General features: G+C 36.7%; 1 protein-coding gene across 3 annotated transcripts in view; it reads left to right on the forward strand.

Annotated features, from left to right (window-relative positions):
• The window catches only part of LOC149224997 (uncharacterized), a 383647-nt gene that overhangs the window by 306766 nt on the left and 57767 nt on the right, over nucleotides 1-19114 (forward strand). For 2 of the 3 annotated variants that reach the window (XM_089386395.1, XM_089386396.1), the window contains one exon: nucleotides 9995-10070. In XM_089386395.1, coding sequence (XP_089242521.1) covers nucleotides 9995-10070 — 76 coding nt within the window. The remainder of the gene's footprint in view (nucleotides 1-9994; nucleotides 10071-19114) is intronic. The other variant, XR_016249560.1, reaches the window with a different exon arrangement.

The raw sequence follows: 19114 nt of genomic DNA on the forward strand, positions 1-19114 counted from the left end.
AGAGCTTCCTCAAAAAGGTGATCTTAGTGCTCCTTTCTTCACCATATCTCTGATTCCATGTTGATTTTCTGGAGCAAACAAGACTAGAACAATTTTCAATCTGTTAACTACTTCCAACGATACAATTTTGACTTCTTTAGAGCATTCCAATTATTATCTAGTTACACTTGAAAATTTCAACCATTAACTTCAATAGAGAAATAGAGATCATAGTGAAAAACAATGAGACAAGAGACATGAAAATTTGCTTGGGACAAGACCCTATAAAGGGGAAACCTGGTAATCTTTCCTTATGAGAGAGAGTTCAATTTATCAAAATGAACATCAGAATATTCCAGTCAAAATGGCAATCTCTGACCTCAATAAATGCCAAGTCAAACTAGTCAAAAGAGAAAGAATCTGGTCAACGCTGCTCACAATTAAAGTATGCACAAGAGGGCCAAATTTTGGCCTAAGGCTTCTGGTAAAAGGGCCAAAATTCTACTTGCAATTTCCTCAGTGTAGATCTAGGTCAAACTACAGAAGTTGACCTGCAGTCAACTTTCATCGATGGGCAAGAACAGGAGCAGATCTTTAGTCAGAGATAGTCAATGAATCACATAGGAACTCGACCTCCAAATCCAATCAAGAGCTCGGTCAAACAACAACAAGAATGCCCTAGTCAACGCTAATCGAAAGAGAGATGGGAGAAATTCAAACTTCTCTGGAAACTTTGTCATCTTCCTCCTTCACGCATGCAAACAAAACTCGTTTCAGATCAAATGGATGGATTGTATTAGATGACAAACGAGGTCAATGAATGCCCAATATATATGTGTGCTAGGCCGACTTGGACAATTTGAAAATACATGATTTTTCCTTTGTTTTTGCCAATGAAAATACCGATCGAAGCTACCAATTTTCAACAACATTGAACCCTGCTTCAATTGTGCTCAAAGTGTAATCATTGTTATTAGAACTGAACTTGTCATTGAACTGATCAACCCCAAAAATGAGAAACAAAACCTAACCACAAAACTGGTTGACCAAAAAGTACATCAGATTTTCATATTTTGAGAAAAGAATATATATTCATGTTCATCCATATGAATACAAACCATTATACAACAATATTATATGCAAGCAAGAAATGTGTGTTGAAATTTTGATGCTTTATGTTGTTACAATCACTTAAATCCATAACTTCTTTACGCTGCAAAATAAGTTAAGTAATTGTAGATAGAACATAAGCCATATAAACCATATCTACAATGGTGTTGATTTGGGGTAGCATCGGATGTGCTCTAGCCACGAAAATTGGTGGAGAGGCTAAAGCACATGAGATCTCCAAGACCCAGAAATGGTTTGGGCAGAATCTAACCAGTTTGGAAAATATTAAAATAATTAATATTTTTTATGGAGTCCCTAAGTCTAAACTTGGGAAAGTAAAATATTAATGTGAATTAATATAAAATTGAGTGAGAATGGTCCAACAGTCATGGATCAAGTCAAATCTAATCTTAGCCTTTGATTAGGGACTTAATCTCCGTCGTTGATAGACCAACGAGAAAAGTATAAGAAGAGGCTTGAGGGTCAGTTGGAGAACAAACTGAGGGAGACCAGTGAGTTGGATTTCTGGAGCGGGGTTAGTTGAGAAATTCGAACTAGTGGTCTGGAGAGCAGCAAGAGGCAGCAAGTACGAAGCAGAGAGTCAGGATTAGTAACAGAAGACAAGCTCAGAGGCAGGAGAGGTAGGCGCAGGGCCTTTCAGGCAGACACTGAGGCAGTAGGAGACTGCGTAGTCACTAGAGGGCCTCCGTGGGTGACGCAAAGAGGCCCAGGGTTGACACAGACAAGCAAGGGCTGACACAGAGTGTCTGGGAGCCATGCAGAGGTCAGCTAGGCTCATGCTGGGACTGGGAGAAGTGCTAGAGAATTTTTCTCTTTGTTGGGTAAGGCAGTTTGACACCCGGTTGTACTGAAGAATTGCTGAATAATAAAATGCTCCCTTGTTGCACCGATTTTCCCACATTGGGTTTTTCCAGGGACTATTGTCCAAAAATATCTGTGTCGATGTGTTGATTCTTGTGCATGTGTTTGTTTTTGTATTATGGTATGATATCTGCAGGAAAATTTATTTTAATGTTTATTGAAGGAATTTCATAAATAACTTATTGAAAATAAGTAGACAAAGTAAATCAGATGTTGTAGTGATAAATTTTTCACATGGTATCAGAGGGAGTAATCAGAGATAGGAAGGGAAAATTAGTTATGGGTTGAGACCATGATATAGAGGCATCCACGTCAGGGGACTCGCACAGATTTTCAGAAAATTGCACAAGAGATTTTGATTTCTCCATATTGGCTTCCAGGATGGAAGAAGTGGCTTGTATGACTAGTTCTGCATCATCGGAAGTATGGTATATAAACAGTGGAGCCTCTTGGCATATGACGGGAATCAGAGAATGTTTCTCAGAGTATCGAGAAGAGAAGATGAACTTTCAGATCATCGTGGGGAACAAGGCAAAGTGTACTCTAGTAGGGAAGGGTACCATAGTTTTTCAAACAGATTCGGGAGAATGGTTTCGCGCTACAAATGTACTGCATGTACCAGGGTTGGGGATGAACTTACTTTCCGTGTCACAACTTCAAGGCAAGGGCTATGACGTCTACTTCATCAAGGAGAAGGTATACATCAAACGTCTGAGCTGGAAAAGGAAAGTGCAGATCGGGATCAAAAGTAACAGGTTGTACAAATTACAACTAGAATCACCAATGGCACTAATAGTTAGTCATGGAGACAAGGACTTGAACGAACTATGGCACAGAAGAATGGGACATTTGCACCATGGGGCTCTCAGAATTCTCAGGAGCACTATAACAGGAGTTTTGGATCTTAGTACGGAATGAGATGATGCATGCAGAGGATGTGCTCTAGGAAAGTATGCTAAGGCAACATTTCCTAGGAGTAAACACAGGGCCAAGAGTGTACTAGGATTGATACACTCAAATATTTGTGGACCTATGTCCACCAAAGCTCTTAGTGGTGCCGAGTATTTCCTTACCTTCATTGATGACCACTCAAGGAAAACTTGGATTTATTTTTTGAAAACCAAGGACGAGGTTTTCTGTCGATTCAAAGAGTTCAAGGCTTTGGTGGAGAATCTGACTGGGAAGAAAATAAAAGTTTTGCGCTCAGATAATGGAGGAGAGTATGTCGATAAGGACTTCATTGATTTTTGCGCTAAGGAGGGCATCAGAAGAGAGTGGACAGCTCCGTACAATCCGAAGCAGAATGGAGTAGTAGAAAGGAAGAACAGGACTATTGTAGAAGCAGCTAGGGCCATGATGTATGATTAGGATATGCCAAAATTCCTGTGGGTAGAAGCATGCAACACAATAGTTTATATTCAGAATGGGACTCCTCATTGAGCGTTGGGCAAGATTACTCCAGAGAAAGTTTTCACAGGGAAGGCGCTGAAGTCAGTCATTTCAGGATATTTGGGAGTTTAGCATATTGTTGCATACCCGAGGAAAAGAGGAAAAAGCTGGATCGAACTGCAGAAAAATGATATCTAGTGGGATATAGCGAGAACGCTAAGGCATACAGAATCTATCTTCCATGGAGCAGGAAGGTAGTGGTTCGACGAGATGTAAAGTTCATGGAGGACAGGGCTTTCAGAAAATCTCGTGAGATGCCTTTCGAGGAGCAGTGAAAAGAAGAGTTGTTGGTAACTTGGTTAAACCTCTACAACCAACAGAAGTAAAGAATTCTTCCTCAGATCAGGGAGATTCACAGGATGAGGAGGAGCTAATAGAGGCACCTGCTGGCAGAGGAAGAACTAGCAGGGAACTTCGTTAGATTCTGCGAGATGCAAAGGACTTCATTGGTGCACCAAGAAACAATAAGAGGGAGAGAAAATAGCTAGATAGATATTAGGCATTAGTAGCTCTGGATGGGGAGCCTGCCAGTTTCCAGGAGGCAGCTCAACATCAGGTTTGGCTAGATGCGATGGTAGAGGAGTACAACTCCATAATGGTGAACGATGTCTGGGAGGTGGTGCCAAGGCCTTAAGACATATTAGTAGTAGGTTCAGGATGGATCTACAAGATCAAATACACTGCAGACGACAGTGTTGAAAAATACAAGGCCAGGTTTGTGGCTAAGGGGTAAGCTCAAAGGGAAGGAATTGACTACGAGGAGACCTTCGCCCCGATAGCCAGGTATACATCTATTAGGACCGTGATATCTTTTGCAGCTCAGATGGGGTGGGAGATTCATCAGATGGATTTCAAAACGGCTTTTTTGAATGGGGTAATAGAAGAAGAGGTATACATTGAACAACCAGAGGGCTTTGAGACACATGAGAAGAAATCTCATGTATGCATATTGAAGAAAGCCTTGTATGTGCTAAAATAGGTACCTAGAGCATGGTATAGTCGAATCGATGGCTACTTGTAGAAGATGGGATTTGTCAAGAGTGGCGCAGATCCGAATCTTTACTATCTGGTTATAGAGAATGAGCTGCTAATCTTAGTATTGTATGTGGATGATCTCTTCTTAACAGGATCATCCAGGCTCATTGGGGACTGCAAGAAGAATCTAGCCACAAAATTTGATATGGACTTGGGACTAATGCATTACTTCCTAGGGTTGGAAGTTTGGCAACAGAAGGGAGAGATCTTCCTTGGGCAAGGAAGGTATGCTACAGAAATCCCGAAAAGATTCAGGATGGAGGATTGTAGACCCATGGCTACTCCAGTGATCACCAATTGGAAGAAGACTGATGCATCAAAAGACAAGGGTGTTGATCCCACCCTATACAAGCAACTCATAGGGTGCCTGATGTATTTGGTCAATACCAGGCCAAACATTTGCTACATTGTCAACACCCTAAGTCAGCTCATAGTGGAACCGCAGAGGGCGCACTAGGAAGCAACCAAGCACGTTCTCACGTATTTACAGGGAACAATCGATTATGGACTCTTGTACACCAGGGGTAAAGATATCAGATTGAGTGGATTCACTGATGCAGATTGGACAGAAAGTTCAGTGGATCAGAAAAGTACCTCTGGGTACTGTTTCAACATTGGATCAGGAATGACTTCCTGGTGCAGTAAGAAACAAAAATCCATGGCTCTGAGCTCATCTAAGGCAGAATATATGGCAGCAAGCACAGCTTCGTGTGAGACCATATGGCTTAGAAAACTGCTTGTGAACATATTCAGAAGGAAAATGGAGGCGACCAGGATCATGTGCGATAGTCAGAGTTGCATCAAGCTCTCTGAGAATCCAGTGTTTCATGATCGGTCAAAGCATATTGATATCTGGTGTCACTTTGTCAGAGATTGTCCAACGAGGAGTTGTACAGTTGAGCTACACTCCTGCATGAGAACAGGTGGTGGACATCCTCACCAAAGCCCTTGGAAGGACAAAGTTTGATTACTTCAGGGAAAAGATGGCGATGATAAAGAACCCGTTTTAGTATTAGAAATGGGGATGTTAGCAGCACAGATGCAGAGGGAGTTGCAGTGCAGATGCAATGTTGGGAGAAAAGGACTAGCAACAGCACGGATGTAGAGTGAGCTGCCGTACAGATGCAGCCGTGGCAGTAGCAGAGCCATGGGCAGCAGTACAGGATGCAGCAGTGGCAGTAGCAGAGCCATGGGCAACAGTACAGGATGCAACAGTGCAGAGGATGTTGGGTAGGGAGGCTTAGCATTAGCATGGGGACCGATGTCAGATGATCAGGGTGATACTCAGTGAGGAGTATTACTGGAGCACAGTCCTTGCTAAGAGAAAGTGTTGATTTGGGGTAGCATCAGATGTGCTCTAGCCACGAAAATTGGTGGAGAGGCTAAAGCACATGAGATCTCCAAGACCCAGAAATGGTTTGGGCAGAATCTAACCAGTTTGGAAGATATTAAAATAATTAATATTTTTAATGGAGTCCGTAAGTCTAAACTTAGGGAAAATAAAATATTAATCTGAATTAATATAAAATTGAGTGAGAATGGTCCAAAAGTCATGGATCAAGCCAGATCTAATCTTAGCCGTTGATTAGGGATTTAATCTCGGTCGTTGATGGACCAATGAGAAAAGTATAAGAAGAGGCTTGAGGGTCAGTTGGAGAACACACTTATGAGACCAGTGAGTTGGATTTTCGGAGCAGGGTTAGCTGAGAAATTCGAACTAGTGGTTTGGAGAGCAACAAGAGGCAGCAGGTACGAAGCAAAGAGTCAGGATCAACAATGAAAGACCAACGCAAAGGCAGGAGAGGTAGACGTAGGGCCTTTCAGGCAGACACTGAGGCAGCAGGAGACTGCGCAGTCACTAGAGGGCTTGCATGGGTGACACAAAAAGGCCCAGGGCTGACTTAGACAAGCAAGGGCTGACGCAGAGTGTCTGGGAGCCATGCAGAGGTCAGCCAGGCTGACGCTGGGACTAGGAGAAGTGCTGAAGAATTTTTTCTATGTTAAGTAAGGCAGTTTGGCACCCGGTTGTACTGAGGAATTGCTAAATAATAAAATCCTCCCTTGCTGCACTGGTTTTCCCACATTGGGTTTTTTCGAGACTGTTGTCCAAAAATATCTGTGTCAATGTGTTGATTCTTGTGCATGTGTTTGTTTATGTATTATGGTGTGATATCTGCAGCAAAATTTATTTTAATGTTTATTGAAGGAATTTCATCAATAACTTATTGAAAATAAGTAGGCAAAGTAAATCAAATGTTGCAGTGATAGAATTTTCACAAATGGAAGACAACCAAGAACTCAATGAGACACAAAAAATTTAGGTCAATAACCAGGGCAAAACTCATAAGGGGAAAAGTTAAAACCCAACCAAATTCTTCTTCTATTAGAAATCAATTGTTCAACGGAGATACAAAGTACATTGAGAGAATGAAGAAGTTCATCCAAATTTGAAGAAGATCTCTGACAGCAGTAGCTGATGCAAACAGTAAATCACTTTGGCTCTCTAAGATCTACTCTTGCTCTTCAAGACTCTTTCTCTCTCTCAATCTTCCTCTAGACTCTCCAACTCTCTCTTTATCAAGTTCAAATTCTCCTCGCACAAGCACAAGTAAGTGTATCAAGCGAGGATGAGAGGCACGAATATATAGGAAGAGCAAGGAGGTCGAATTCATTACAGAGTAACTCCTATGCCTTGAGGAGTTATAGATGCCAAAATAGGAGTGTAATTTATGCCATAAAGGAGAGGAGTGTAACTTATGCATTTAGGAGAAAAGTGTAACTTATGCATTAAATGGGTGTAAGAGGAATCTTTTTGTGACGAGTCATTAAATTGTGTAAGAGAGTGTAAGAGGGACATAAGAGCATTAAAGAGAGAGAGGAATGAATCAATTAAGAGAGAGAGTAACATATGCATTAATTGAAGGGAGTTACATATGACATGATTGAGTCTCATGATTGAGAGACTTGAATTTCTTTTTAATAATAATATAATAATATCATAAAGAGGATAATAGTAATAACAATAATAATAATAATATTGATGATTAAGTTAAAAATTAAACAATTGAGATTGATCAAGGACAAGTTAAGTGATTTCCATATGATTACGAATTGATGGAAATTATTTGCTATTTTTGGAAAGTCATGGTTGCAAAGATAGACACGACTTTCTATTTTTTAGAAAGTCACTCTAAAGTTTAGAAAGGTTGGAAATGAAATTTTATTCAAGGAAATTCATCCCATAGCTCTCAATTTTCAACAATGTGGGATTGCAAAAAATATTATGTGTAAAAACCTCTTGATTGGAGACCAACAGTTGTTGAACCTGCTGTATGGTCTTGAACATAGACATATGGTTTCCCACATGTGGATTTGAAACTGGTTTTGCTGCCATGCGAATGCCAATCGTTGTGCAAGGTCTTGCATGAAAATCTGATTTTGTCATTGTAGATTTGTCATGAAGTAAAGTAGACCTTGCATTTGTAAGAAAAAAAGAAAAGAAGCTTACACTCAATTGGATTTCCTTTTTGGTGAGGATTGTGAGGCTGAATAGACTGCATCTTAAAATCATTGTAACTTCCTCATTATCATTCAAAATTGATATTAAGACCCCATTATGAAAATGGTGTCAAAACTCTGCATCTAATGGCACTGGTGCAACTTCAATCTAGCTCCTAAGTAAAAAGAATATAGTGTCATACAATAGGGTTCCAAGAGAAACTGCAGGTTGATTTCTCGAGGGTATAACTCATTCCATATTGCATAGAAGTGCTATTATAACTTCAATCTGGAAGTGAAACTGAAATTATGCACCTAATGGCACTGATTTCACTGCACCTGTAGAAAGATATTACATCTGCAAAGGGAGCTCCAAATCTGCAACCAATTGATGTGAGCACAAAAGTATGAACCTTGTTCAAAGAGCATGGATCTAGCAAAGGGTATGAGGTGGAAACCCTATAAAGAGGCCAGATCTAGGGCATTGACACAAAGAAGCCATATAGTGTTAGATCTAGTAAAGGAGTGAGATGGAAACCCTAGAGGTAACTAGATCTCAAGGCTGCAGTCATTCTCTTTTAATATCAATTGATATGAGTGCAGTGCCAACAATGCAAATACTCATACACAAGGACATAAGAGAGCAAGTATGCACGTATTAGAAGAGGTTGCTAGAATGATACATGTGTTTGTACACTCATTTGTATTAAGAAATATATAGAGAACAAAAACTGTGGGAGAGTGATCAATTTAGACTAAGTCACCCTGTTACCCCTCTCTTAGTAGGGGGTACCCCAAAATTTTTGTCAGAGCACCATGCCATTTGTAAGCCCAAATGTGTGTAATCTTATGGCCTTGTAGGCCATGTAGGATGAAGTGGCTATTTCTGTACATCATGAATGCGAGGACCAAAAGTTCATTAAGTATTCTTATAATGTTGTGTCCCTGAAACAGTTGATATATAATTAATGAAATAAACAGTCATCTTCTGCATCTATATATTGTATGAAGATACGATATAATTTTGCCATGTATTTTTTTTGTTTTTTGTTTGTGTTCTTACTAGATTAAAATGTTAATGTTTAGTGCTGCTTAGCCTGGAATGAGGTAGTTACATAAGTCTTGCAAGTGGTAAGGAAAACACGTTGATCAATTTAGTGCCAGAATTGGTAATGCATGATGGATAGAATAAGTTCACTTAAATATAGGAATGTTCCCCTTTCATGGTATAAGAAAGGTGCACATTCCGATAACCAGTCAATTGTAAGTATATAAACCATCAAAACAAATGACCAAACACCAACACAATTTAACTGGAAGGTATGGTGACTACTTTATGAATGGAACAAATTTTTTGTCCACGTTAGGATGATGATTGTATTTTATATGTTGCTTTACTGAACATTATGAAATGGGAAGAGAGAAATTAAGGATCTATTTGTATGTTACTTGCAGTCTATAAGACGATATATTAGATTCTAGACACAATTTTGTCTAATCAAAATTTGTTTTCAGAAGTAAAAGAGTGAGATACCTACAGAAAGATTTAGATAGGCTGCTTCAACATAGAGAGAAATTAAGGATCTATTTGTATGTTACTTGCATTCTATAAGACGATATATTAGATTCTAGACACAATTTTGTCTAATCAAAATTTGTTTTCAGAAGTAAAAGAGTGAGATACCTACAGAAAGATTTAGATAGGCTGCTTCAACATAGAGAGAAATTAAGGATCTATTTGTATGTTACTTGCAGTCTATAAGACGATATATTAGATTCTAGACACAATTTTGTCTAATCAAACTTTGTTTTCAGAAGTAAAAGAGTGAGATACCTACAGAAAGATTTAGATAGGCTGCTTCAACATACAGGTTCACCTTTTAATCAATTCAATCTAATGTATAGTCTACCTGTATCAGAGATTCTTCTATAACATTTTAGCTTTTGGCATGGACAAAGGCAAGTTTTCCCTTATGTTTTGACATAGGATATATTGTATTCCTGTGTTGAACATGTTATTAAACCTTGACTTTATTTTCAGTGCAGGTCATTTGAGTGGGCATATGGATGCACACCAGTCACACCAGCAATTTTATTCTTATAAGCTTCAGCGCTTGGTAAGATAACCAGTCACTAAACAGTCCTCCCCTGCTGAACTTGAGCCATGTTTAATAAACATGAAGATTTGTTGATGTGGTGTACTGTAAACCAATGTTACATTATTGTCATTGCAATTTATCTCTGGGGTCCAAAATTTAAATAATCGGCAATATTGAGAAAAATATCGGAAATTATCGGGGAACTTAAAAAAAGACAAAAATAATCATTTTTTCCCAATTTTAACTTCTCTAACAACATCAACATCAAACAAACACATTGCTACATAAATATGAAAATAAAATCAATATATATGATGTACAAGATGTCAAGTGATACATCAGATATCGTTATTGAAATATGATATTTGTCCAGAGTCATAAGATCTAATAGAATGATATGAAATCATATAGAAACAAAAATAAATGTATATTACGAAATGAATCATGGCAACAAAAACAATGGACTTTCCCCTATTTGCTTGATGGAAAATGGTCACAACATCCTCAACAATGTTATCAGAACTGGAACAAAACATTTTTCAACCAAAAAATACATAAAATATTCAAATTCTGAAAAGAACATATAATTCATGTGCATCCACTTGAATCCAAATTATCATACAAAAATATGCAAAAATTATCATGTATATAGCAAGGGTACATATAACCAAAATATCATGAGTGCAATCGATCTCTTAATCAAAATAGATCAATAGAGAAGCTCTAAATGGCCTCTAAAATCCAAAGAAAATCATGCTACAACAAATAGCTACACAACATCAAAATCATTTCCTATGAGATCCTCTTCATCAAGTTCATCCTCTAAGCATTAAAATAAGATAGTAAAAGATTAACTTCCTAATTAATGATTTTGCTTGAATGAAGTGTACATTTTTACTAGGGTCATGAAGGAGGAGCTCAGTAGTTATTTCCACCAACATCAAGGTACATAGAGAGCTTGGTGGTCTTAATGAAATGTTAGTTCCTTACCCTCGTACATCACAAAGTCTAGTAGAAACATTGCAATCCCGCCAATCCTAAAATCCTTAAAACTGTTAACTCTGCTGGATTTTGAGTGGGATCTAAAATTCTACTTTCTCCATATGAAATCCAATGAGGTTGGAACCACTATCAAACATCATGAGTGAATTAATGGTAATGTAAAAATTTAAGTCAAAGGATGAAAACAAAAGATAAAGGAAAATGTCACTTTTGCTTTAAGAATTTAATATTACTATTAAATACAAGGGTATGTATCTCATTAGATGAATCATGGCAAATGAAAACAAATATTTCCCCTTTTCTGCTTGATGGAAATAGTCAGAGTATCCTCACAGCCCAGTCCCCTATCTCTCTTTTCAAAAACCAAGGTTAAAAGAAAAAGAAATTGGAAATAAGGTCAAATTGATAAAGATAGGGAGATAATTTCAAAAGGGAAATTATCATGATAATTACTGTCGATGTTATCGTCGAGGTTCATTGTTCAAAAATTTAGATGGTAAGTTTGGCTTAAAAATCAAGTATTTACATTTTGAATTAAACAAAAATTGGAATTGCTTACCTGGTTGATCCACATCACTTGCAATCTTTGTTAGGTTTTTGCCAAATGTACCTCTGACCCTAGTGAAAGTACTGAGCTATCAATATATTTCCAACTACTCCAACTCTTCAGGGACCATACACTCCAAGCACTCGTACAACCCATCTTTGACCTCCTTAGTCTGATCTTTTCCTAGCTGAACTCTATACTAATACTTTGGATTTAGGAAATACTCGGTTGTATGTATAGGACAGTAGAGTTGATTGCACCATCTATTATTAATGATCTCCCAAATAGACCTATATTATGTAACGACCACTAGTTGTATACGTAGTGGAAATATTAAAATACTTCGTTGACAAAGACATCCATCGTAGGATAGTAATTGTAAATTGTATATTATATAAAGAATTGATGTAGGATGATTCAAATGAGAATGAGGGTCCTGTATATATAGGCAGATAAGCACCCTTTCACTAACGGTTATGTCCTTAAGGACATACCTTTTCATTAATTGTTAACTAATTAATCATTAATCTTATTTGTTGTCTTTTACATTATTTGTATTTATTTTTATATAAATTTAGTTTGCTACATTGCCTTTCCCTTCAAAAAGATTTGTCCTCAAAGCTTACTGATGAAAGATTGGTTCTCTTTTGTTGATCGGAATATCTTCTTATTTTTGAGCTTTCATCTTTGTTGATACAAGACGATATGATGTTCTGAGCGATAGACAGAATTGTGGTACTGAAAATGGATAAGACCATCCTAGATTAATCTTCTGGGAAATTTTCTGACCCTTGGAGATGTGTGGTGAATAGTTATCATATGATTGGATTGAGATTGTTTCAATATTCTTTGGAACATACGTTTGTTTATGTTTTGCGTGATATATATTTGTAGATTTATTAAGGCGTCTACTCTTGTGATTCAGATCTAGATAAGGAATTTTTCTTGTTTGAACTTCCTTAAACGTTTTAATGGCAGTTTCTTGATTTTCATCAGGGATTGTTGTTGTTGACTTAACTACTGAATCTTTATTTGGGGTGTCCTCTGTTTGAACGACAACCTCTGAGTATGTTTTACTTCAGTAGGGTTTGGATTTGCCTGAACTGTGAGATTAGTGGTCTTGATGTTTTTTTTTTAGTTTGGACTGCTACATATGGAGATTTTGATGCTCCCTTTGCGACAAGTTCTTTGAACCTATTCGTCAATGATTTTTTTTCGTCCTTAAGTCTTTTAATATGTTTGAGCAGATTTTGATTATAATTTTTGAGACGTAAGCATTCCTCATTCTCTGAGTCAACTTTATTTTGGCCTTCACGCTTCTCATTTTTTAAACACTTGATTTGTTCTACTAATGTTTGGTTAAGGCTCTTTAAACATAATTTTTCTTCTTCTTGTTCTAATAAACACTCCTTGAGTTCCTTCTTTGATGCTTTAGCTTTTTTGACTTGTTCGAGTAGTTTTTCTTGGTGATCTCCGAGGCACAAAATTTCAGTCTTTGCTGCAAATGACTTCTTCAAGCTCTTTTTGCTTCTTTGATATAGTTTTTAAGTTATCTTGAAACATCAAGCCTAAGATATCCTTAAGGTCTTCTAATGACGATTTTATTGATTTTGATTTACTTGTTATGTCTCGAAACATGACCATCTTCCCTTTATAAGGAAACATCAAAACTTGTTTCTCTATGTTTAACATGAATGTACCAAAATCCTTAAACCAGGGTTGATCGAGTATGATGTTAGTCTTTTTATCCGTCCTTACAACATGAAATTGAGATATGTACTCATAATGACCTATTGTCACATGTAGATCGCTAATTTTATACTCTTTTGGTCAAAAATATTTTTCTTTACACCAATGCTTAGATCTAGAATTAATAGCTGATTTGCCAAGTTGATGTTGATATAATTTTTATTGTTGCTTGGGCTGATAGCAACATTAACTTCTCTTCCTTGGTTACTTCCTTTTAATGTAATTACTCCATGATCTGTAACTAAAAGACCATTAGATGAAAACCTTTCTTCCTTCGTCATTTTAGAATTGAGCTCCATAATTTTTTTTCAATGATTGATCCCATTTGTTTTGTCGAGGTGACTTAAGGTATTATGTAATTGCTCGTTTTTTACTATATATATATATATATCAAGGTCGCTGGTCGGGCATTTTGGTGGCCCAATGTCTTTTGCTTTTTGTTTCTAAAATATATATATATATATATATATATATATATAATAAAAAATAAAATATAACTATTTAACAATATATATATATATATATATATATATTTTTTTTTTTTTTCCATGGAAAAATCATAATTTTCATTGATATCTGAAAATTACATGCTGTAGACGCTAATAGCATATGTAATAATAGTGGTCATAAGCCACTTTCTGTGCTGTTTTGACCAAACAAAATCAAAACATTTACAAAACGGGTTGTAAAACCCAGTAGAAAACTTGAAAGTGTGAAAATTCTTGAATCTAACACATCAAAAACCCCTACTGCAATTACTAGTTTACAATCTCCTACTTGTTCTTTACGTTAACAAGTTATTTAATTGCATAAACATCGAAGTAAACGCTATTGCAGCCTTCACAAATATACAAATTATGCACTGAAATAAACTGAGACAATAACACAAGGGACACCGTTATTTTTGAACAATCTTCCCCAGAAAAACCCAATTCGGGAAAATCGGTGCAACATATAGAGGGTTTGTATTATTAAGCAGATTTCGTGAATACAACTAGGGTACCAGAAATGGCTCACCCAACAGAGAATATTCTTGGCAATAGTACCTCTATCCAGAGATAAATATTCCAACATATCAACAACTGAATGATCAAACCCCACAGTGAGTCCGACTGTTCCTTATGCTAGACAGCGAAAGTTGCTCCAAACACTACTCTAGAACTGCATCACTCCTCAAGGAGTTGCGTCCTGCAGGAGCTGCGTCACCCTCTCCCGTTTTAGAATCTGCTGATTTGCACCCAATCTGCCCCACAAAATATTCCCAGTGCTGCCTCTGAGGCCTAGCATCAGCGTCTATGGCTTCTGCATCACTTGCGTCCTCTGCGTCAACTCTTCAACCTCTACGTCAACCCTTCTAGGGCCTGCGTTGTCTCTCCCGTCACTGCGCTGCCTCTTTGCTATGTATTCTTCGGCCTCAGATGAATATCCCTTGTTGAACTACCCCTCACTGCAATTGATCACTTGCTCGATTTCCTTAGCAAACCTCGCCCCAGAAAATCGAATTGACTGATCTCTCTTGGTGTGTCTCCAACTGACCCTCAAGCTTCCTCTTATACTTTCCCTGTTGAATCTTCAACGGTCGAGATTAAGTCCCTAATCAACAGCTAAGATTAGCACTGGCTTGATCCTCATCACTTAGAACTTTCTCACCCATATTTTATTATTACACATTAATATTTTTATTTTCCTAAGTTTAAACTTAGGAAGCCATTAAAAATATTAATTATTTTAATAACTCCTCATCCTGGTGGAATTTCTCCAAACAATTTTTGGGTCTTGGAGATCTCATGTTCCTTAGCCTCTCCACCAATTTTGAAGGCTAGAGCACATCCGATGCTACCCAAAATCAACAGAAAGAACAAGAGCAAAAACCCCATTAAGGCATACACGTAGCTATGGAAAAAACTACCAAAAGCCAGATATATACCCTGGGCACAGGCCACCCAAGTAACCCGGAACAAAATGCCCAGAAACAGGGCAGCAGAAGGAACAGTGCAAAAACCCCAATGGAACCTGTTGACCCTCCCGCCTACACCTACCTACAAGTTAGTGAGAAAAGCTTTCAACCCCACAAGGTGTGGTTGGTGGCAGGGAACTCAGAGAAGGGGCTTCCAAACTAATCCCGACTCTCTCCGTTTGAGTTATCTCCTAGGTTAGCTAAGGGGGGTTGTCCCTAATGAAAAGTTAATTTAAAAAATGATGTGAGTTTCTAGGAGAATTGCTAGAGTTAAATAGATTATCTCTTTAAGATTTATAAGCAAAAAATTGATATGAGCAATAACCATCATAAGATAAGCATGAAATACATAAATAACCAGTGCCTTCCAAGTATTTGCTCTTTAAGAAATGAAATTGTATTTTGCTTAAAATGAAGTGAAATGTTTTTAAATGGAAAGCCAAAATAACCTTGAAAAGTGAAACACTAAATTGTTAACACATGATATTAGAAATGCTTTCAAGATGAATAAGTCTACAAATCAAAGCATGGAAACTATCTTGCTCAAAAGGATACAAAAATAACTCAAATGTTAGTCCAATATGACAACATGCCATTAAGTTTGCAAGCCAAAATAATAGTACTTGAAAGTGAATCAATCATTCATGACAATAAGCAATTAAACCAAAAGAGGAATCAATTTTCAAGTACAAGAAAATTAAACTTGTTGCAAAATTAAAAGAGATTACAATGCTTGCATCCAAAGTGTCTCTTGAAATAAGATTTTCATGTGAGAATTTAAACCAAAGCAAATGTGATGGAATGTTTTTCTTGGTTCATTTTATTTGATTAGTGCTAAGGCAAAGTTACAATTGACTCTAGTCCTCAGACCTCATCCTCGCCCAAATATTTGGATCTCACAATGAGGAGTCAATAGAGGTAAAGAGTCCCTAAAAGTCTATTCAACAAACATAAGTTGGACGTAAGTTTTAGTGATGCTTGGAACATGTAAATAAATTAATCAAACAATGAGAATTAACTTTTACTTGAAATGTACTTGCTTGACATGAAATAAAATGTTACTTTTTGAAGAAAATTTGTCCAAATACTTGATGCATGTAAAATGTGCTTAATGGTGAAGCATAAGTAAACTTGGAACTATGTTCAAACCAAATAAGATCAAGTAAAAAGTGCTTGCATGCAAAAAATTTGAACTTGTTATGGATTTAAAACATGTAGTAAGTTTAAATAAAGTGCATGCAAAATGAGTGTGATGCATGTTGTGTTAATTTCTCAATTAGATGATATGCATGCAAAATGAAATAAACCAACAAAGTTAGACCACCAAACCTCTCCAAAAGGTGGAGAGATAGGAATACCAATGGGTAAAACCCATGCTCCCAAAATCAAAAATTTTATTAGTGTTACAAGAAGGAAAAGACAATGAAGTCTTCTTTTAAATCCAAGGAAAGTCCTAACGAATTGGAATCAAACCATAGATTTTTTCTCGTTGAATATTTTTGTAATTTGAGGCTCACAAAGGTTCAACAAAATGAAGATTTTTCAAAGAAGAAGAAGAGAAGATAAGCCTCCTCTATGGCCACCACCAAAAGAGAGCAAGAGATGGCCAAAATGAACTCTGTCTTCCTCAAAAAGAACACGGCCTTATCCAAGATGAATCTGGCCTAAAAGTGGAAGTAATCGCTAAATCTAAGCCTAAGGTCCTGCATGCAAACTTGTAAGTAATTTTCCGATGATGAATCCCACAAGTAGCTACAAGAGAACATGTTAAAAGAAATCTACAACAACAAATGTTAGCTCAAGATAACTACAAAGTATGTTACAAAAATAATCTACAAGAGACTAGGTCAAAGAGTATAAACAAGCTCTCCTCTTTGACTAGCCATGACTTAGCTCTTTGAAATACCCAGATTTTGATAAATGAAGTGCAGTATACAAAAAATAATTTTTTCCAAATTTGATATTTTGATTCAAGAACTAAAGCTTTAAAAGACTTGAAAGAATCCTTGCAAGACACAAATAAGATATAGATGAGATTTTGGAATTCAAAACATGCGGGTTCTCCTTGAATATTTTTCAAGAATGGGTTGATTCCTCTTAGAATTTCCCCTCACGTTTGAAAAGCTTTACCAAATAATAATTCATCTACAAAACTTCACCACAAATTATTAAATCGACATGAAATTAAATAAGTGCAATAGAAAGAATTCCTAAAGATACATCTATTATCCACTAGAAGATTTCTTTTCATAAAGCAAATAATTAATTCTTAAGCTAATATGAGATAGTTGCATGCTAACATAACTTGAAACAAGCATGAAAGAAATAATAACATGAGGAAATAAATAGAAGCATAACAACAAGTCAAGAGTTTACCATACATGCAAGGAGAAGAACACCATCACACTTTACCCCAAAGACTGTTGTATTATATTGCAAGTAGTGAATACAATCCTGCAAAGTCTCCTCAAACACAATAGCTCGTATTACATGATACAAATGAGATCTCAAGGCTCTATTATATAGAACTATGAGAGCCAATCCCAATGTAGAAGTGATTAAACAAGTGGCATGAGTTGAAAATCCCAAAGAGAAATCTGAATTTGTTGAATGGAGCTCCAATGCCAAGTATAATAATCGAATTCTGGCAGTAGACATCATTTTCTTCTTCCCTTGTGTGCCAAATTTGGATTTTATGATGGAATGACAAGTGTATATGGGTGGTAACCCATGTGGGGACAATTTTCCACAAAAATTTCCACCAAATGTTCTCCCAAATCCTCTGAGATGTGCATTAACTTCACAAATTCAAATTTTCAAGTAAGCAACTTTCTCATTTAATGCAAAAAATTCGATTTTATTTGAGCACATATCATTTCTTTGATTTTAGGAGTCCACATCACCTTGGGACTTCACTTTAACTCCCCCATAATTTTCCACCTCATTTCCACAACATTTAGCTGTTGAAATTTGGTACCGGAGGACAGGTGGTTCCCTTAGGCTTTGATCTTTGGCCTAGGGAAAAGTGTCCAAAAGAATTTAATTTTTCTCCTAAAGTGACTTTATCATTTTATAAAGTTAAATCTAATTTAAAAGTGACTTTAAGTGATAAAGTTATTAAGTCTAATTTTAAAGTGACTTTTATAAAGTCAATGAAAAATTAGAAAGGAAAAGTGACTTTGGAAATAAATGACTAAGTGGGTCTTTATTAAAGTGGGGTGAATTAAAAAATAGAAAGTGAGATTTAAATGAGCATTTAATCTCAACCATTGATCTAAATCTATTTCAGCCATTGGATTTAGAGATCACCCAAAAGTCACTTGGATCACCCAAAAGTCACTTGGAGTTATATTAAAGGAGGAAAAGGAGGAAAAGGTCATTCATTCTTTCATGAGCAGATTGGGAGAAGGAGAGCAAGAGAGCAAGAGAGATTTCTGAGCAGGAAGGAGAAGGAGACAACAGCTTGGCACACATTCCAAGGCAGCAGTTGAGCAGATTTGTACAGCTGATTCAGCACATAGTGAAAGGCAGATTTTTGCACAAAAATCGAGGAGCAGTTTGCTGATTTTTCTGCACACAAAACGGAGGTCGTACAGCATTTATTTAAAAGAATGTTCAATGAATTAATTTACATGGAGCAAACAGCTCAATGATAATACAAAGATATTTACAAGAATAGAAACATCAGGTTTCTATGTAGAATATCGAACAAACAGTTTCATCTAAGAAACTGCTAAAAGAATAAGAATAGAAACATCTAAAAGACTGAGCATTACTAAATAGAGATATAGAGATATATTCTAATAC

This window comes from Pinus tabuliformis, chromosome Q (genome assembly GCF_031772625.1).
Source record: "Pinus tabuliformis cultivar Carrire ecotype Pingquan chromosome Q, CPIR1, whole genome shotgun sequence".
In the NCBI taxonomy this organism is placed as follows: domain Eukaryota; kingdom Viridiplantae; phylum Streptophyta; class Pinopsida; order Pinales; family Pinaceae; genus Pinus; species Pinus tabuliformis.